Raw genomic sequence first — 21,998 nt, forward strand, 5'->3', positions numbered from 1 at the left:
CGCATGAGAAATTCATACCAAATACCTGGACAATATTGTTTGTTGGATTATAATATAATAATAATAATCGCTTATTGTCACAAGTAGGCTTCAATGAAGTTACTGTGAAAAGGCCCTCGTCGCCACATTCAAGGTGCCCGGTATGGGAATTGAACTCACGCTGCTGGCCTTGTTCTGCATTACAAGCCAGCTGTTTAGCCCACTGTACTAAACCATAAGTAATGATCAATGTGTTTCACTGTGATCATAGAATCATCGAATCCTTACAGTGCAGCAGGAGGTCATTTGGTCCATCAAGTCTGCACTGACCCTCTGAAAGAGCTTCCTATCGAGGCCCAATCCCCACCATATATATATATCCCTGTAACTCCACCTAGGGGCAATTTAGCATAGCCAATCCACCTAGCTTGCCCATCGTTGGATTGTGGGAGGAAACCCATGCAGACACGGGGAGAAAGTACAAACTCTACAGAGACAATTGCCAGAGGTCGCAATTAAACCCGGGTCCCAGGCGCTGTGATTCAGCAGTGCTAACCACTGTGCCACCCCCGAATGTTTTTCTAATACTGACTAGATTTTTTTTTCTCATTCTTTCAATTCATGAGGGGTTTGTGTTCTAACTTCCTGTTATAGGCAGGCAGTAAAGATTGCTGAAATTCATATTGGCATTTTTGGTATGCACTGCCCATGAGTTTCTAACTATTATTTTAAATGATGAGCACATTCCAGTCTTACTTCCTGATGTGTTTTCTTGGCAGGAGGAGAAGCTTTTTGCTGTGAGTGCAATGTCAGAACATTATCTCTAAGGGACTTATCTATTGGTTTATGACATACTTAAAAATACATATAAAAATATGTGAAATGTATTGCTATGGTAAGAATAAAACACGCAATTCTTCGTTCCTAATTTAATGTGCTTTACCTTATGGCTGTTACGTTGACTAAAACCTAAATAAGTATCACAAGTGACTGATTGTGTTGGATGTACCATTTGCTTGCTTACCGTGGAGAATTAAATCCACTGTCTACGGTTATACTACTGCTGTCCATACTATCTAGTCGAGCAGAATGCAAAGTTTTCTGGCTGACACTGTTGTCACTTTCCTTTGGGCTCAGGAGAGTTAGGTTCTTCTCAAATTTTCTCTGGAGATTTTTCTCTTTTTCGCGTTCTAGCAACCACTGCACAGTACCACCATCATCGCGGCTTTTACCCTTCTCCAGGTTTTTGTCGGTCCCCTCTTCAGAGTCATCATCAGACACGTTGTAATAGTCAAAGGAAGACTCCTGATGTCCTGTTTCCTCTCCGTGGGCTGGTAGAACAGGCAGTGATTGTGCCATACTTGTTAGGCCAGCATGGCTTTCACAGTTGTTGTGAAGCACCTCCAATGGTTTATTGTGTTGCGATTCATATAAAGTGGGTTCCTGATAACTATGCTCCGCATGATTTACAGTCTGAGCTTCAGACTGTGGTTTAAACACTTGTCCATTTGGCAATGACTGTGCAGATGCCTGTCCAGCTACAGGTAAATTGATGCTGTTCATTTCTATCTTTTCAGTATAATGCTTCTGCTGCAGTGACAATTGTTCAAGTTGCCCATTCACAGTTTCTTCAATTGGTGGGTGCTTCAAGAATCTATCCAAAGGGGAAAGCTTCTTAATACCATCTGATAAGGTCAAAGTGTCAAAATCCTTGAACACACACTCATTGTTACATTTAGTGGATGGGGAAGAAGCAGTCGGAATAGTTTCCTTGGATGCACTACATTGAAAGTAATCATCAGACTTTGTACCGGTGCCACAATTAGGTGCATTGTATTTGGGCAAACTATCTCCAGCTGTAGCGTGTTCCAGTGGATTGCAGGAGTCACCAACACCTGCCGGATTATCAATATCAACACATTCTGGTATGCTTGGCTCAGTAATATGATTTGAATGTGATGACAGTCCTGCTCGGTGATGACTGAGCAATTTGGAAGAACGTAATTTGTCATTATTTGAGTGGCTTTCATCCATACTGCACCCTTGCATCTCTTCTGCTGTGCCTGACAAAGTAGTGCCAAGAGGTCTATTCGAATTATCCATTGATCTCGACCTCTCCTTGGCTTTGCTGGTCCTATCATTTCTTGATTTTCTGTCTTGCGTATGGCTGTGGCTCCGATGAACCTTTGATTGTAAACTTTCCCTTGAATGTTCATGAAATCGACTCTCCATCCTTCGCTTGTAAAGATCACCTGACACATCCCACTCTGGGGTCACAGGAAAATGAGATTCAACCATGTTCATTTTATCATGTGCAAGAAAGCCATTATCACCCTTTATTTCTATAGTGGTACTTTTATCACATAGGGATCGGGTAATTGGGTCATAAAGCTCATATTCTCTGGATTCTGCTATGTCCAAATGGGTTTCTTCTGATTGCTCCCCCTTAGGAACCCTGGACTTGCTGTGTGAGCGAGATTTACCGTGGGACTTCTTGTGACTTCTACTTTTTTTGCTCTTGCCACTGTGCTGGGCAGAGGAGCCTGGTTTATTCCTATGAGCCTTATCTTCTTCAAGTTTTTTCATCAGCGCTGTGTGTTTCATTACATTTTCCACTGTCAGGTCTGGATTGATACGTCTGATTATCTCCTGCTCCACCTCCCTTGGTATAGAGGTGGGATTATCTTCATCGCGCAGAGGCCATTCTTCAGGCGGAAACTGGGCTGAAAAATTCACCAACTGTTTTGACTTGTCCTTTTTAAAGCTCAACCTGAACAATTTCAAGCCAAATTTTTTAGATTGCTTCTCTCCATCCTTGGCTTTTGGCAAGGTCTCAGTTTTGTACGAGCAGTTAACAGTACTCCTACTTTTCTCAGTTTGCATCACTGGCATCTGGCTGAAGGAAGGGGGGCAATAGGAATCTTTACATTCCTTTATTGACTTTTTCTGAAGAGTGGATGAGTGATTGTGGAATTCCTCTCTAAAGCAGTTGCAAGAATCACAGTGGTTTCTGTGGTGGGCTCTGTCTCTGAGGCAGCCAGAATTAGATGGAGTTATAGTCCCTGGTTGTGGTGAAGTACATCGAGACCTGTCAGGTATCCTTTCGTCCAGATGGTACCATTTGCTATTTGTTCTTATGAGAGAAGGGGTAATGAAGTAAGTCTGTGGAGTTACGATGAAATATCCGTCAGGAGTTGGGTAGATTTTCCGCTCTCTCACGAGCATGTTTAACGTATGGCGAAGAATTTCTGGACTAGGAGTGGGGACTCCTGTAAAAGTAAAGGAAGAGAAGTTATAAATGACCAATTAAATTTGCGTCCGCACTCGTTATTGTCAAGAACTTTGTACGGCTTCAAATTGACTAAAACACATTAAGATCAGTATTACTGAAATGATTAATATCAGTATTTGTATAGAGAATGCATCTATTCAGTATAAAAATTTCATGAGATTCACTAATAATTAGAGAACAATAACAGAAGACTGGCTTGGTAAAACATGGCGCTACTACCTTTCACCACATATCCATCAATAAGTCTGCATCCCTGCAGTTGTCGTGCCGTAGTGAATATTCTAACTATGTAGAAAATTTGTTACATTATTCTTCAGCCAGGCTATTGGGATGCTGCAGCACAGTTAGAAAAGGACACTCCATCTGTCTTGCCCCGAGGTGCGACTTCCTGCTGATAGGGCTACAATATGGTGTAAACTGATGGTGGAAGACATAGAAATATTCATATTTGGTGTTGTCTTCCATTTGCAGGAACTATATATTGTGAGGTTTTGCTGAGTAAAATAGAGGTCAAAAATGGGAAGAGTTTTAAGTGAATCATTTTCGATAAGAGGGACACAAGAATTGATGTATAAAAATAAAAATCAGTATCGTAGTTTTAATTCATTACGGGATGTGCAGGCATCGTTGGTTAGGCCAGCAGTTATTGACTATCCCTACTGGCCCTTCAGAAGGTGGTGGTGAGCTGCCTTCTGAACTGCTGCAGTCCCGGAGGTGTAGCTACATGCACAGCGCTGTTGGGGAGGGAGTTTCAGGATTTTGACCCAGCAACAGTGAAGGAACGGTGAGTGGCTTGGAGACAAACCTCCAGGTGGTGGGGTTCCCAGGTATCTGCTGCTGTGTCCTTCTAGAACACAAGTGGTCATGGGTTTGGAAGGTGCTGCCCAAGGAACGTTTGTGAGTTACTGCAGTGCATCTTGGGAGGTAATACACACAGCTGCCACTGTTTGTCAGTGGTGGAGATTTCGAATGTTTGTGGAAGGGGGAGCAATCAAGGGGGATGCTTTGTCCAGGATGGTGTTGAGCTTCTTGGGTGTTGTTGGAGCTGCACTCATCCAGACATGTAGAGAGTATTCCATTACACCCCTGACTTATGCCTCGTAGATAATGGACAGGCTTTGGGAAGTCATGAGGTTGAGTTATTCACTGCAGGATTCCTAGTCTTTGAGCTGCTCTGGTAATCACAGTATTTATATGGCTATTCCAGTTCAGTTTCTAGTCAAAGATAATCCCTAGGATGTTGATATTGGGGGATTTAGCGAACATAGCACCATTGAGTATCAAGGGGTGATGGTTAGATTCTCTCTTGGAGTTGGTCATTACCTTGTGCGGCGGAAACGTTACTTGTCGCTTGTCAGCCTGGATATTGTAATAATATAATAATCTTTATTATTGTCACAAGTGGGCTTACATTAAGACTGCAATGAAGTTACTGTGAAAATTCCCTAGTTGCCACACTACGGCGCCTGTTCGGATACATTGAGGGAGAATCCAGAATGCCCAATTCATCTAACAAGCACGTCTTTCAGGACTTGTGGGAGGAAACCGGAGCGCCTGGAGGAAACCCATACAGACACGGGGATATGTCTATACAGTGCTAACCACTGTGCTACCGTGCCGTGTAGAGTTCTTGCTGCATTCGGACATGGACTGCTTCAGTATCGGAGGAGTCGCAAATCATCAGCGAACATCCCCACCTCTGACCTTATGATAGAAGGAAGGTCATTGATGAAGCAGCTCAAGGTGGTTGGGCCTACGACACTACCCTGAGGAACTCCTGCAGTGATGTCCCGGAGCTGAGGCGATTTACTGCAGGGACAGAAAGAGAGTTCACGATTCAGACCGATAATATTTCACCTGAACTCAAAAAATTGGGGCATTTTGGCACAATGTCCCTGCAGAGAATTTCCCATCAAGGATGTTCAAAAAATGCTGAACGGCATTGGCCAAGGCTCTGAGCAAAGGCCAAGCGCTTCCTGATGAGGAAGTCACCCCCCCCCTCCCCTCAGGAACTGGAAATGGGAGCAAGTTCCTGAGTGGTGTGCACAGTCCAGGGGAACTGAAAAGAGAGCAGGAAAAAAGGTAAATAAAAAACAAATATGGCTGGATGAGGTGGGGGATTGAGGTTAGAAGGCTGCCGTAATGGCTCACTGGCTAAATGCACAGATTTCTTCTGTGTACTATAAAGGAATTTTGGGAGTTGAAGCACCCAGCCTTGACAAGAGCATGGACTGCAGATGTGGCCTTAGTCTCGATGTCTGAACTGCGCTCATACTGAGACCATGAGTCGTGCCTTATAATACAATCCTTGCAATGTAGCAAAATGATGAATGCGTTGAGAAGGAATGCATGTATGATTTCAAGATGAGTGCAATATCTTACCCTGTTCTCCCTCCCCAGTGTGGTGCTGATTCACGCAGATTAACAAGGTTCATTTTAAATTCTAAGTCTGTGCTGAGTTAGCTGATCTCATCCAGGATAGAGCTGTGGCAATTACAACTGGACTTAGTGATCTAGGTTTAGGGAGAGACATATTAAAAAAAGAAACTCAGACAAGAGCTCTCACTCTTAAACATTAGCAGCAAAATGAGTGTTTATGAACCTCGGTTGAGGAATGATCAGGCAGTTTCAGTATTCTCCCAGTAGTCATCACCAAAGAGTCAGATAGCAAAAATAGCCACCTTGGTAAGGAATTAGGAACCATCAGTAATTATGTGACTGAACAAGCATTAGTCATGACCCTCGCCAGAAACTGGAAACAGAATTTCGACTGTTAGCATTATTATTCCAATGACAACAATTTGTTAGCACACTATTAAAATTAAATTAAAGTGGCCAGGATTTTACAATCCCACCCTGCTGGGAATCGCCATGGGAGATGCAGTGGGACAGCCAAAGGTCCATTGTCTTTCAGCAGGTCTGGGCTACCCCAGTGGCAGATGGGCCTGGGAAATCCCGGCCAAGGTTTCTGGCAATGAATATTCCCAGCATCAGGAGAACACTCCACTGGTTTGAAAAGGCAAAATACCACGTTATAGGCAGGAAGTATTCTGACCTCTCAGTCAGAATTTGAGAGTGCAAGGCCCACTTTGGGGACTTTAGCATATAATCCAGCTGACACTCCAATGCAGTACTGAGGGAGTGCTGCACCGTTGCAGTTGCCATCTTTCAGTTGAGATGCCAGACTGAGGCTCGGTCTGTCCTCGCAGGGGGACATAACAGATCTCATGGTACCATTTCAAACAGAGCAAGGAGGTTCACCCTTGTGCCTTAGCCAATAATTATCCTGCAACCAACAATCACTAAAACTGAATGTCTGTTCATTATCTTACTGTTATTTGTGGGCCGTGTGCGCAAAATTGGCCGTCATGCTTCCTGTACCGTAACAACCATTGCACTTTCAAAAAGTATTTAGCTGATCATAAAGCACTTTTAGACATCCTGAAGTTGTGAAAGATGCTATACAAATGAATGTTTTTCCTTTTGCATCAGAATGTGCAGGGTCACTCTGTAGCTGCTGCTGATGTTCTGTGCCACTGGAGATCCCAGGATTTCTTCATATTCACCGAAGGGCCTTCTGCAAAGACAGAACTGTTTTGCAGCCACTTGTGAAGGGCCAGATATTTGCTCTTGTCCTTTGACCTTGTGCCTAGTGTTAAAATAGCCAGATCACTGTAAAATCGGTTTGTTTGACAACACTCCCTGAACGTATTTACTCAATTCTCTTTCAAAAGTTGCTTTCGAATCTGCTTTCACCATCCTACTGAGCAGTGTATTGCAGACCCATCATAACTTGTGTAGAAAGGCAAGAACCTGTGGCAGAGGGCAGCATGGTGGCGCAGTGGTTAGCATTGCGGCCTCACGGCACCAAGGCCCCAGGTTCGACCCGGCTCTGGGTCACTGCCCGTGTGGAGTTTGCACATTCTCCCCGTGTTTGCATGGGTTTCGCCCCCACAACTCAAAGATGTGCATGATAGGTGGATTGACCACGCTAAATTGCCCCTCAAATTGGAAAAAATGAATTGGGTGCTCAAAGTTTTGGCTTTAGTGAATCCAACAGCTTCATATTTCAGCTGCAGCCAGTTACACGAGACCCAGGCCTCAGGATCATGCAGTCACACAGGCCTTACACAACATTAGAACAGCTTTCAATCCTTAAAACTCTGGTTAGTCAAGCAATCACAGCAGGACAAGAGGGTTCCGCCTATCTACCTATCTAGTAATCCTTGATGGAAAGCTGTGTGAGGACTCAAATCCATTCCTGGGCACAGCGAAAATCAAAACAGTTCAACCTTAAAGTGTGGGCAGTCCAGAGTTTCCGGGTGCATTGCTGTCTTCTCCCTCCCCACCCCCCCGTCTCAGAACCACCTTCTATCTTAATCCAAATCAATATTATTCATTTCGCCATCTCAGGACTAATAAAGTAAGTATTTTAAATGGTTTTCTTCTCTCTTGTTCATCCTTCGAGGTGAAGATAACCTGGGGTGTTTTGTAGGGTTCTGGTGGGTGGATACGTTATTACCAAGGCTGGTCTACGCCTGGAAGGTTCTGCTGTTAGTCGGACAGCACACTGCGGATAAATTTTCAGTTGAGTTGTTGGCTCAGGATTTCTGCTCTTTGCCTCCGAAATACACCTGCACCATTTGTTTTATTTGGTTGCAGCAGGTATAGAGATCCTGGGCAAGCTAGGATTCAAAAACAATATCCAAACTCCTTAGTGAAGCATTTGGTGTCCTTGTAGCATTTCCTTTGACTCTCACGAGAGTGCAGCCCAGACACAACCTCTCCATGGATGAATTTCTTTGGTAAGCGTGTGCCAGGCATTCTGGCTCCATGAGCAGCCCAAATCAGTTATGACTCAGTTATGCTTACCCTCAAGTGACGAGTGTACGTGGACACCCAGGTCTCGTTGCACATCCCCCTCTCCTAATTTATGGCCAGAGAATAATCTGCCATCCCATTTTTGCTGCCAAAGTGGATAACCTCACATTATACTGCATCTGCCATTAGTCTGCCCACTGACTCAAGTTGCCTAAATCACACTGAAGCAACACTGCATCCTGTTCACAGCTCACCCTCCCGCCCATATTTGTATCATCTGCAAATGTAGAGACATTGGCCGGAACTTTCCTGTTGTTGGAATTCTCTGTCCCCTCCCCGGCCGAGGGTTTCCTGGGGGCAAGGGGTGACTTCAATGGGAAATCACAGTGACAAGCGGCGGGAAGGTGGAATACTACTGCTAGTGAACGGCATGCCGCCAAGAAACATGCCCCTGGGGAACCATAGAATCCAACATATTACATTTTGTTCCCTCATCCAAATCATTAATATGTATTGTGAATAACTGGGGTTCCAGCACCAACCCTGCGGTACCCCACTAGTGACTGCCTGCGAATTTGGAAAATGGCCCGTTTATTCCTACTCTTTGTTTCCTGTCTGTCAACCAGGTTTCTATCCATTTCAATACACCCCCCTTAATCCCATGCGCTTTAGTTTTACACGCTAATGTGGGACTTTGTCGAAAGCCTTCTGAAAGTCGAAATAAACCACATCCAACGGCTCCCCTTCATCAATGCAACTAGTTACATCGTCAAAGAATTCCAGCAGATTTGTCAAGCACGAGTTCCCCTCCTCAACTCTGTCCAATCCTGCCACAGTTGTCAAAGACACGCACGCACGCCCTGTCCCATACAGTTGATGGGTCAGCTGGGCCAGAGGGGTGCCCCGGGGGGGGGGGGGGGGGGTCACCTATATGAGTCAAGGCACCAGTTTTAAAGTGGGCTGTCAGCAGCACTGGAAATGTTCCCGAATTCCCACATGGAGCAAGCCAAGGCTTTGAGCTCTCCTGCCGTGACTTACCACTTTAAATGAAAACGTTGGAAGATGCTTGATATCAGATTATATCCAATTCTCTAGGGCCCTTCTCTTCTGGTCCTCGTCACTACAGAATATAACCCTGACAAACTATAAACCACAAAAAGACCTTTTAAACAGCAAGTGATAAAAGTAGTAAATACTTGAACTTACCTAGTACTTACCAATCATCTCTCTCCCCATAACCTATTCTTCTGCAGCAGGGCAAGGTCACTCTCCGAAATGAAGTTAGAAAGCAAAAAGAGAAAGCAAAAAACATGACTTCCCTCTCTGCTCCAAATTCTTGATACCCACACTCGCTCTGGCTGTATCTGGCCTATTCCTCTTCATTCTCAGACTGATGTTCACAACCTGCAGAAGGCGACACTTGCGTTTGGCAATTCCTGCATGTGTTTTGTGGTCAATACAGGCAGCTCAAGAGAGAGAGTGCTGTGGCGATAAGGGAACTTTTCCAAAGTTGGTGGGTTCTGATCATGGACTGAAACTTTGGGCTGGAGATCGGGCTTTCCTGGAGCACGCTAGTATATTACTTTGGTTTTCTTTGTGCTGATCATAACGGGCCAAAGTTGTCAAATGCATTGGAGAACAAATCCATGCTACATTGCATGTCCAACTCTGAACCTGCAGCAATTGGCATTGGCAAACAGGAAATCGTAACGTATGCCCTTGGAGGTCCATGTTTTGTTCTTGGCATTTCTCCTGGATCTGTCTAACTGCAAACACTGTATCAGTGATTCCTTGACCTTTTCTGACAGTGCATTGACTCTCTGGCAGTACAATATCTGGACCAGGGGCTGCAAAGCAGTTCAGAAGCATTCTGGTGAAGACTTTGGCGGCAACAGTGGTGAGGTTTCTCTATGATCACTGCAAGGTTGGTGAGTTCCTTTCCGCTTGAACAGGTGGACAATAGCGGTATCTTGGTATACTTGCAGGATGATGGTTTTCTTCCTCGTAGACTGAAAGAGTTTAAGAGCTTCTTGATCAGGCACAGACCTTTAGCCATGTGACGCATGGAGCTTTGCTGCTGGACAGGAGTTTTATGTTCATCATTTTTAGCAGATGGCTAAGGTCATCAAGAGAGTACTTGATGACATCCTGTTAGAGGCTTCTCCTTCATTGATGCATGAAGGCTGATCGAAGATGTGGTTACAGTGTTCTGTCAGCGTTTCTAAAATGAGCTTTTTCCGAGAGCAGTATTGACCTGTCATCCCAAGGCTTGGTGAAGATCCAGTAGACTGGGGCCTGTTGACAGATTTCACAGCATTTAGAATCTATTCTAATCTTTGTGGTCTGCATATGACTGAAGTTCATTGGCTTTCTGATTCAATCAAGTGTCTTGCATCTCTCTGAGCTTGCACTGGATGGTCCTGTGGATGTTTGGTAGGCATCATGCTTGGATAGTGACGTCATGCGATTGAGATGTGTAATGTGTCTAAGTTCACAGATGATACTATGATATTAATCAAGACCCTATCTACCTCTGTCTTAAAGACACTCAGTGATTTGGCCATAGCCTTCTGTGGCAAAGAGTTCCACAGATTCACCACCCTCTGGCTGAAGGAATTCCTCCTCATCTCTGTGTTAAAGGATCATCCCTTTAGTCTGAGATGGTGTCCTATGGTTCCAGTTTTTCCTGCAAGTGGAAACATCCTCTCCACGTCCACTCTATCCAGGTCTCGCAGTATCCTGTAAGTTTTAATAAGATCCCCCCTCATCCTTCTGAACTCCAACGAGTACAGACACAGAGTCCCCAACCGTTCCTCATAGGACAAGTTCTTCATTCCAGGGATCATTCTTGTGAACCTCTTCTGGACCCTTTCCAAGGACAGCACATCCTTCCTTAGATACGGGGCCCAAAAATGCTCGCAATACTCCAAATGGGGTATGACCAGAGCCTTATACAGCCTCAGAAGTACATCCCTGGTCTTGTATTCTAGCCCTCGACATGAATGCTAACATTGCATTTTCCTTCTTTTTTTAAAAAAAACGCATTTTATTCGAACTTGTATTATAGTAGTTTACAGCAAATAAACACCCCGGAAACATACTTCCTAACAATCAACTATACAGTTTGTATAGATTTTTCTCCTTTTTCATCCCCCCCCCATCACCCACTCCCGCACCCCGCTGCGACGAACAGCTCCTCAAACATGGTCACAAACATCCCCCACCTTTTCTCAAACTCCCCTGCTGAGCCCCTTAACTCATACTTTATCTTCTCTAACCGCAGGAAGTCATACAGGTCACCCAACTGCTGCTACCCCCGGTGGCGATGCCGACCACCAGTCCAGCAAAATTTGTCACCGTGCAATCAGAGAGGCGAAGGCCAAGACATCGGCCTTCCTCCTCTCCATGAGCTCCGGCTTCTCTGAAACCCCAAATATCACCACCAAAGGGTCCGGGTCCACACCCTCCTCCACTATCCTGGCTAAGCCCACGAACACTCCCTACATTTGCCTTCTTAACTGACGACTGAACCTGCACATTAACCTTAACAGAATCGTGAACAAGGACTCCCAAGTCCCTTTGTGCTTCTGATTTCCTAAGCATTTCCCCATTTAGAAAATAGTCTATGCCTAAATTCCACCTTCCAAAATGCATAACCTCACACTTTTCCACATGTATTTCATTTGCCACTTCATTGCCCATTCTCCTAGCTTGTCCAAATCATTCTGCAGCCCCCTTGCCTCCTCAATACTACCTGTCCCTCTACAGATCTTTGTATCATCTGCAAACTTAGCAACAGTGCCTTCAGTACCTTCTTCCAGATCATTAATGTATATGGTGAAATGTTGTGGTCCCAGCACACACCCCTGAGGCACACCACTAGTCACTGGCTGCCATCCTGAAAAAGACCCCTTTATCCCCACTCTCTGCCTTCTGCCAGTCAGCCAATCCTCTATCCATGCCAGGATCTTACCCTTAACACCATGGGCCTTTAACTTATTTAACAGTCTCCTATGCGGCACCTTGTCAAAGGCCTTCTGGAAATCTAAATAAATCACGTCCAATGGTCCTCCTTGGTCTAATTTGCTTGCTACCTCCTCAAAGAACTCTAACAGATTAGTCAGACACGACCTCCCTTTGACAAAGCCTGCTGACTCAGTCCTATTTTTCCATGCACTTCCAAGTACTTTGCGATCTCATCTTTAATAACAGACTCTAAAATCCTACCAATCACAGGCCAAACGGTCTATAATTTCCCGGTCTATAATTGCCTCCCTCCCTTTTAAAATCTTGGGGTGTAGTCCATCCGGTCCAGGTGACTTATCCACCTTTAAACCTTTCAGTTTCCCCAGAGCCTTCTCCTTAGTAATGGTCACTGCACTCACCTCTGCCCTCTGGTTCTCCTGGAGCTCTGGCATCCCACTGGTGTCTTGCACCGTGAAGGCTAATACAAAGTAACTATTCAGTTCGCCTGCCATTTTTTTGTTTCCTATTATAACTTCTCCAGCCACATTTTCCAGTGGTCCAAGTCTAGGGTGCTGGTGAGGCCACACCTGGAGTGCTGTGTTCAGTTTTGGTCTCCTTACCTGAGAAATTATGTACTGGCACTGCAGGGTGTGCAGAGGAGATTCACAAGGTTGATTCTGGAGCTGAGAGGATTGGATTATGAAGCGAGACTAAGTAGACTGGGACTATACTCATTGGAATTTAGAGGAATGAGGGGGGGGGGGGGATCTTATAGAACATAGAAAATTATGAAAGGGATAGGATTGAAGCAGGGAGGTTGTTTCCACTGGCGAGTGAAACTAGAACTAGGAGGCATAGCCTCAAAATAAGGGGGAGCAGATTTAGGACTGAATTGAGGAGAAACTTCTTCCCCCAAATCTGTGGAATTCCCTGCCCAGTGAAGCAGTTGAGGCTACCTCGTTAAATGTTTTTGAAGCAAAGGTAGACAGATTTTTGAACAGTAAAGGAATAAAAGGTTACGGTGAGCAGGCGGATAAGTGGAAGCTGAGTCCACAAAAAGATCAGCTATGATCTTATTGAATGGCGGAGCAGGCTCGAGGGGCTAGACGGCTTACTCCTGCTCCTAGTTCTTAGGAGATAAATCATATAGAGCTGAGATTTCTTCTTCAGTGGTTTCTGGATTATCTCTTTGCTTTCATTGCATCAATCTTGATTCATACAAGAGGTTGGCCTCTACAGCAGTGAAGTGCACTTACATCCCTGTCATCCTTAATGCACAGAGTGTCCATTTTTGTTCTACACAGGTGACTATCGAGTTTCTCTATGAGAGATTCCTTCATGACTTCCTGTGTAAGCCACGTCATCTGCTTGATTTGGCATTATCAGTTGGGCCTGGTGCCCCCAGCTCCAGTCTGCAAGCAGCCGAGTGCCAAGGCAGGCTGTTTCAAATACCCACATTGGTTCTTGTAGACTTTGTTCCAGTTGTTTCCATACATTTTAGGCCCTCTACCTCTCATCTTTATAACCTCATGAATCCCCATCCACACCCTTGTTACCTCCATGCTCCCATGCCAATCCTTGCCCCCAAGTCAACGCAATGGCTCCTTATAGAGCCCATGCCAACTTAATGACAACCCAGGTTCCCATCTACCACCCTTTGCCCTTATACCCTCCATAACTCACACAATCTCCACCATAGGCAGACATCAGGAGCCATGCAGTGATAAGACAGAAGTCTAATGATCTATTCAAGCCTGTACTATAGTTAAAGACGCTAATTCATGAAAGCCTATTTAATTTTAACATTTCAAATACTTAATCTCTTATAAAAACAAACAGACTCCCACGTCAAAGGCAAAAAATCCTTCAATGACCTCTTTAATCTGTCTATCAGTTGTGAATTTAGGAACCCGTGGATAAATCAGTTGCAAAACTCAGCCAAGGTTTAATAATGACATGATAGGTCATGGGGAAATGCTACTGTAAGTGCTCGACCGATTTCTTTCAATCTTCATTGTCTTGTTTTTGCAATTTTTAATGGGCAGGCAATTTTTATAATTTCATAGCTTATGTTATTTTTGACCTCTCACTGAAACAGGCAGGCTAAAGAGTTGGCGATTTAAATAGCTTCACAGTTTGAGAATTCGACAAACATATCTGCCCTTCATGGGAAGTTAAGTCTGCTATAAAAGTTTGTGACTTCCACATTGTGGGTTAAGGACCCTGCTACAGTGAAATTAGAGTCTGTTTCAACTCAGAACTCAGTTCAAGATGAATCAAGATGAGTTCAGGTTTCTCTTGGGCGAGTCACACTCTGCCCCCGTTCCCCTACCGGTGTAAATACAATCTGTTGGATATGGGGACTGGACCTCCGAATCCAGGTCTCGTTCGCCATTTTTAGACATTGGTGGAATCTCCAGTGCTCTGTGAAAATTCATCTCTAAGTGTTTGGTTATGTCTGAAGATTCATGAAACTCTGTAGCTGATTTATACTTTGACCTAATACAGATGTCACTATATTAATAACATTCTCCCCTTGCCTGCATGGTGTTCCCCCAGCGTCAGCGTGGGTTTCCTGCGGGTGCTCATGTTTCCTCCCATAGTCCAAAGATGTGCAGTTTAGATGGATTGGCCTTGCTAAGTCACCCCTTTGTATCGAAAGATGTACAGGTTAGGTGGGTTGTGGGCCAAGCTATGGTACTCTTTCAGAGGGTCGGTGCAGACTCGATGGACTGAATGGCCTCCTTCTGCATTGTAGGGCTTCTATGATATCGCAATCTTGGTAAAACAGACTTTGAAGTACTACTGTTGATGGCCTGTAATCCCAACTCCATAAAATAATACAATTCAATCTATCATTGCGAACTTTACTTTCTCCATTGGGTTGCAATCGCACACTTACATAAAATAAGCTCACCCGATATATGTACACTAAGGTGGTTATTGCACCTCTGATACTAACAGTGCTGGCAGCATATGAATACATTATAAATAGTTCCAGTTAATACAAATAATGAAAACTGCATTTTTAACAATTTCCTCCAAATTACACTCACTCGCAATTTTCCGAATTACATTACACCATTCTATTTACTTGCATTGACCATTAATTACAGAGTTAATTCGAGTGAACAGCTCTTATGTAAACTGGTCTTCCATGTAAGATCAAATCACATGTGCCACCTCTATTACTTTTGTGAAGTGTAACTTTCATAGATAATCAATTGTTGAACAATTATTAAAGAAGATGGATCTAGAATCTAATGACCTTGTACCTACCAGCTCAATATTTGCCTTTTTACTCCTAGGTGAACACTAATGAACAAAGACAAAATAATAGAGGTCTCAACTGCCCATTCTCATCCTCCTACATAAGAATTAGGAACAGGAGTTGGCCATCTGGCCCCTCGAGCATGCTCCACCATTCAATAAGATCATGGCTGAAATCTTTGTGAACTCAGCTCCACTTATCCGCCCGCACACCATGGTCCTTAACTCCTTTACTGTTCAAAAATCTATCTTTGCCTTTAAAACATTCAACGAGATAGCCTCAACTGCTTCGCTGGATAGGGAATTCACAGATTTATAACCCTTTGGGTGAAGAAGTTCCTCCTCAACTCAGTCCTAAATCTGCACCCTCCCTTATTTTGAGGCTATGACCCCGAGTTCTAGTTTCCTCCACCAGTGGCTTATCTATTGCCTTCATATGCCTTCATAATTGTTTCTATAAGATTCTCCCCTCATTCTTCTAAATTCCAATCAGCATAGTCCCAGTCTACTCAGTCTCCATAAGCAATCTTCTCTACTCTGGAATCAACCTAGTGAATCTTCTCTGCACCTCCTCCAGTGCCAGTACATCCTTTCTCAAATAAGGAGACCAAAACTACACTACACCAGGTGTAGCCTTCTCAGCACCCTATACAGCTGCAACATAACCTCCCTGCTTTAAATTTCATCCTTCTAGCAATGAAGTACAAGATTCCATTTACCTTCTTAATTACCTACTGCATCTGCAAACCTACATTTTGCGATTCATACACAATGACACCGAGGTCCCTCTGCACAGCAACATGCTTCTATTTCTTACCATTTAAATAATCGTCCATTTTGCTGTTATTCTGACCAAAACGGATGACCTGACATTTACCAACATTGTACTCCATCTGCCAGACCCTTGCCCACTCACTTAAACTATCTATGTCCCTCTGCAGGCTTTGTGTCATCTGCAAACTTTGACAAATTACACTTGGTCCCCAACTCCAAATCATCAATGTAAATTGTGCACAATTGTGGTCCCAACACTGAGCCATGAGGCACACCACTAGCCACTGATCGGCAACCAGAAAAACACCCATTTATCCCCACTCTTTGCTTTCACCAATCCTCGATCGATCCTAATACATTACTCATAAGGCCATGCAACTTTATCTTATGCAGCAGTCTTTTGGGCGGCACTTCGTCAAATATCTTCTGGAAATCCAGATACACCACACTCACCAGTTCCTGTTGTCCACCGTGCTCGTAATGTCCGCAAAGAATTCCAGTAAATTAGTTAAACATAATCTGCCGTTCATGAACCCATGCTGTGGGGCAGCACGGTGGCACAGTGGTTAGCATTGCTGCCTACGGCACTGAGGACATGGGTTCGAATCCCGGCCCTGGGTCACTGTCCGTGAGGAGTTTGCACATTCTCCCCGTGTCTGCGTGGGTTTCGCCCCCACAAGCCAAAGATGTGCAGGTTAGGTGGATTGGCCACGTTAAATTGCCCCTTAAAATAATTGGGTACTCTAAAATTAAAAAAAAAAATGAACCCATGCTGTGTGTGACAAATGGGGCAATTTCTATCCAGATGTATTGCTATTTCTCTTGATGATAGATTTCAGCATTTTCCCCACTACAGAAGTTAAGGTAACTGGCCTATAGTTGCCTGCCTTTGATCTACCTTTTTTAAAAACAGTGGGATCTGGGACGGAATTCTCCGACCCCCCGCAGGGTCGGGGAATCACCCGGGGCCGACGTAAATCCCGCCCCCGCCGTGGCCGGAATTCTCCGCCACCCGGGAATGGGCGGGAGCGGGAATCACGCCCCACCGATAGGCGTGCCCTCCCGCGCCGATCCGCGTGCCCCCCGCGGCAATTCTCCGGCCCGCGATGGGCTGAAGTCCCGCCGCTGACAGGCCTCTCCCGCCGGCGGGAATTGGAGCACCTCTGGTGCCGGCGGGATTGGCGGCGCGAATGGGCCTCCGGGGTCCTGGGGGGGGGAGGGCGGGGCGATCGGACCCCGAGGGGTGCCCCCATGGTGGCCTGGCCCGTGATCGGGGCCGACCGATCGGCGGGCGAGCCAGTGCCGTGGGGGGGGGCACTCTTTTTCTTCCGCCGCCGCCACGGCCTCCACCATGACGGAGGCGGAAGAGACCCCCCTACCGCGCATGCGCCGGTGGTGACGTCAGTGGCTGCTGACCCACCGGCGCATGCGCGGACTGGCGAAGGCCTTTCGGCCAGCCTCGATGCCGGGCGGCGGGCGTCACAGGCTGTTGGCGCCGGTTTTGGCGCCAGTCGGTGTGGCGCCAACCACTCCGGCACGGGCCTAGCCCCTAAAGGTGCGGAGAATCCCGAACCTTTGGGGAGGCCTGACGCCACTCCGCTACGCCTGGACCCCCCGCCCCGCCGGGTAGGGGAGAATCCCGGCCCACGTTTGCTGTTTTCCAAATGCCGGAACCGCCACAGCATCGAGGGAATTTTGATGAATTACCACGAGTGCAGTTGTTAGTTCCCCTGCCATCTCTCTTAGTATCCTGGGACGCATTCCATCAGGGCGAGGAGACTTGCCTACCTTTAGCTTGCCCAACACTAGCTCCTTAGTGATAATGATCATTTCGAGGTCCTCACCAGCCATAGCCTCCTTGTCATCAATTATTGGCATGTTATTTGCGTCTACCACACAGAAGGCCGACACAAACTACCTGTTCAATGCCTTGGCCATTTCCTCAATTTCCATTATTAAATCCCCCCCTTCTCATCCTCTAAAGTACCAATGTTTACCGTAGCCACTCTTTTTCGTTTTATATATTTGCAGAAACTTTAGTTATCTATTTTTAGATTCTGAACTAGTTTGCTCTCATAAACGATCTTAACTTTTCTTTATAGTTTTTCTCGTGGCTTTCTGTTGACCTTTAAAGATTTCCCAATCCTCTAGTTTCCCACTAATGTTTGCCACTTTGTATGAATTTTCCTTCAATTTAATGCCCTCCTATATTTCCTTAGCTATCCACGGCTGATTATCCCTTTCCCCATATTCCTTCCTTTTCACTGGTATATACTTTTGCTGAGCACTGTGAAAAATTGCTTTGAAAGTCCTCCACGGTTCCTTAATTGTCCCACCATAAAGTCTTTGCTCTCAGTCTACCTTAGCCAACTCCTCCCTCATCCCATTGTGGTCTCCTTTGTTTAAGCAGAAGACACTGGTAATGGATTTTACCTTCTCGCCCTCCATCTATACTTTAAATTCAACCATACTGTGATCGCTCCTTCAGAGAGGATCCCTAACTATGAGATAATTAATTATTCCTGTCTCAATGCACAGGACCAGATCTAGGATAGCTTGCTCCCTTGTAGGTTCCATGACATACTGTTCAAATAAACTATCACAGATTCATTCTATAAACGTCTCCTCAAGGCTGCTTTGACCAACCTGGTTTGACCAATCGACATATAGATTAAAGTCCCCCATGATATTTGCCATACCATTTTTACATGCATCAGTTATATTTTTTTTGCTTATTGCCCACCCCACCGTGTTGTTATTATTTGGTGGCCTATAGACTACACCTATCAGTGACCTTTTCTCCTTACTATTTCTAATTTCCACCTAAATGGATTGTTTTTCTCCATAGAACCTATGTCACCCTTAAATATCAGAGCTGCACCACCTCCCTTAACTTCCTGTCTTCCTTCCAAATAGTCTGATACCCCTGGATATTTAATTCCCAGTCATGACCACCTTGCAACCATGTCTCCGGAATGGCTACTAAATCATACTCATTCGTGATGATTTGTGCCATCAACTCATTTACCTTATTTCGAATGCTATGAGCATGCAGGTAAAGTGCCCTTATGCTAGTTTTTATACCTTCTTTTTGAATCCCAAGACGTCCATTAATAACATCACCCGAGTTCTCCTTCCCTTTAACTTTTTACATAATTGTCCCTGTAGTTGAACCCACCACCCCACGTGCTAACCTGCTGCTTTGCTTCCCATTAACCATTATTCTTCCCGTAGTTTTATTCTTCCTGTAGTTTTACCCTTCCCTTCCCTCCCACTTGCTAGTTTAAAGTCCTCGTGACCATCCTATTACAACACTGGTCCCAGATCAGTTCAGGTGAAGACCGTCCCAACGGTACAGATCCCTCCTGCTCCAATATTGATGCCAATGCCCCATGAAAAGGAACCCCTCTTTCCTGCACCATCCCGTTAGCCATGTGTTTACTTCCCTAATTTTCGCATCCCTATGCCAATTCGCATGTGGCTCAGGTAGTAATCCAGAGATTATACCCCTGTTCTTTAATTTATGTTCTAATCTTCCAATAGGTCCTCCTTCCTAGTCTTACCTATGTTGTTTGTCCCAACATGGACCACAACAACTGGATCCTACCCCTCCCACTTTAATATCCTTTCAGGCCGGTCAGAGATGTCCCTCACCCTGACAACGGGCTGCAACATACCATGCGGGACTCTCGATCCTGCTTACAAAGGATGCTATCAATCCCCTAATTACAGAATCCTCTACTCCTACCACTTGTCTTTTTAATCCCCCCCCCCCGCTTGAATGGCCTCCTGTACCACAGTGCAGTGGTCAGCTAGCTCATCCTCTCTACAACCCTTTTCCTCATCCACACAGAGAGCAAGTACCTCGTACCTGTTGGACAAGGTCAAGAGCTGACGCTCCTCCATACCCGAATTCAGGATCCCTCTACCTGCCTCACTTGCAGTCACACCCTGATGTCCCTGACTATTGACCGACTTTGAGGTACTTAATCTATGGGGTGTAACTGCCTCCTGAAATAAAGCATCCAGATAACTCTCCTCCTGCCAGATGTGCCGCAGTGTCTGAAGCTCAGACTCCAGCTCATCAATTCTGAGCCAAAGCTCCTCAAGCAACCAACGCTTGCTGCAGAATAGGTCACTGCAGCTCGCAATGAGATCTGCCAGCTCCCACATTAATACAGCTGCAGCACATCACCTGCCCAGCCATCTCTACTTAGTTAATTAATTTATTGATTAGTTTTGCAGTTTCTCCTTCAAATATACAGCAGACATCCCACCAGCCAACCAGGCCACAGCCCCCCGCGACACTATCCTCCTCTCCCCACCTCTTCTTAGCTACGATGTACACTTAAGTGCTGCTGATCTGCCCTCCCAACTGCTCCCCCAGACTACGCCGCAGATCCCCAAGGTAGGTTAGTTTTGATACTCACTTGGTGTTATTGCTCCACCTTTCGGCTGCTCCCGCAGACTAACCCCCACCCTTCCCACCCCAATCCAGACCATGTGAACTCCCAGGAGTGGCAAAAAACCAGAGTTAAAAACCCAGAGACAATATGGGAAGAAATTCTGGGAAATTCCTCTCTAACCCCTTGTGGCAATCGAGACGAGTCCAGGAGATCACTGTGGCCGGGATGAGTTAATGCTTCCCAAAATCTTTCCACTTATTTTTCTGACACATCGGAACGCACCGCCTCGGAGCTCGTCTGTGTAACCTTCACTTCCTGACTCCTTGCTGTGGCGCTCCTTTTGAAGTTTCCCACGTTTTAAACAGCTGTTTCTTTCCCAGGTCTGCTCTCTCTCTCAAGCCTCTGGTGTTGTGCCATGTTTTATATTGCTCTTCAAAATATATCCTGAGAATATATTGCAAGAGTGAGAGTCATGATTTTAGATACATCTTACACTGTACTAAAGCCTGAAGCCAAGAGCTGGGAGCAGGAGTAGGCCATTTGGCCCTTGAGCCTGCTCCGCCAATCAGTCACGTAAAGGCTGAACTTGAACTTAAATTCCAGATTCCTGCCTGATCACCCTATTCCTGGATTCCTTTAGAGTCAAAATATCCATTGGAGCAGCCTTGAATATACTCAATGGCTGAGTATTCAAACTGTTATATTTATAAAAGGGCCATGGTGCTATTTAAACACAAGGATGCAAGGCTCCTTAGGCAGCATCTTCCAAATCCATGACCATTGCCATCGAGAAGGACAAGAGCAGCAGATACATGGAAACACTACCACCTGGAAGTTCCCCTCCAAGTCACTCACCATTCTGACTTGGAATCATATCCTGCATTCCTTCACTGTCACTGGGTCAACATCCTGCAAGCACCTCCCTAACAGCACAGTGGGTGTACCTACATGGTTCAAGAAGGCAACTCATCACTCCCTTCTCAAGGGCAATTAGGGATGGACAATAAACGCTGGCCTAGGCAGTGAAGCCGACATCACTTGAAGTTTCTTTTAAAGTATGGTTTTGGGGGACTGGGAGCCAAAGGGAACAGCAAGTACAGGCATAAGGGGTGAACATGTTGTGCTGCAGAACAGGATACAGCCGATGGGCTCCAAGCAGAAGATGAGAAAATATCATTAAGAGCAACTACCAAAGTAGCATGGTAGTTGGGTTTTGAGAGAAGAATTCTGGAGTACAGGGTCTGGTGAAGGGAGAGCTTCTAAAGGAGGAGGGGGGGGGGGGGGGGGGGCGGGTACTGAAAAAATTCTATGATAGCAATTGAGTATAATCACTTTGTTAAGCAACACCTGAACTGGTGTTTCTAAAACACTGTTTAAGTCACAGTTTGGTCCACTATTGGTATTTACAAAGATGACACCAGATAGAATACTGAGCAATATGTTAAAGTGAATGATTTAATCGCTGAACTTAATACTTAATGCTGTAAATA

The 21,998-nt window shown here is 45.3% G+C and overlaps 1 protein-coding gene across 6 annotated transcripts in view; it reads right to left on the reverse strand.

Moving 5' to 3' along the window:
* Positions 1 to 21,998, reverse strand: part of LOC119970683 (storkhead-box protein 2-like) — a 394,730-nt gene that overhangs the window by 2,146 nt on the left and 370,586 nt on the right. For 5 of the 6 annotated variants that reach the window (XM_038805700.1, XM_038805698.1, XM_038805699.1 and 2 more), the window contains exon 3: positions 1,004 to 3,248. In XM_038805700.1, coding sequence (XP_038661628.1) covers positions 1,004 to 3,248 — 2,245 coding nt within the window. Of the gene's footprint in view, positions 1 to 1,003; positions 3,249 to 5,653; positions 5,785 to 21,998 lie in introns of all 6 variants that reach the window. The other variant, XM_038805703.1, reaches the window with a different exon arrangement.

Source organism: Scyliorhinus canicula, chromosome 8 (genome assembly GCF_902713615.1).
Source record: "Scyliorhinus canicula chromosome 8, sScyCan1.1, whole genome shotgun sequence".
Taxonomy (NCBI): domain Eukaryota; kingdom Metazoa; phylum Chordata; class Chondrichthyes; order Carcharhiniformes; family Scyliorhinidae; genus Scyliorhinus; species Scyliorhinus canicula.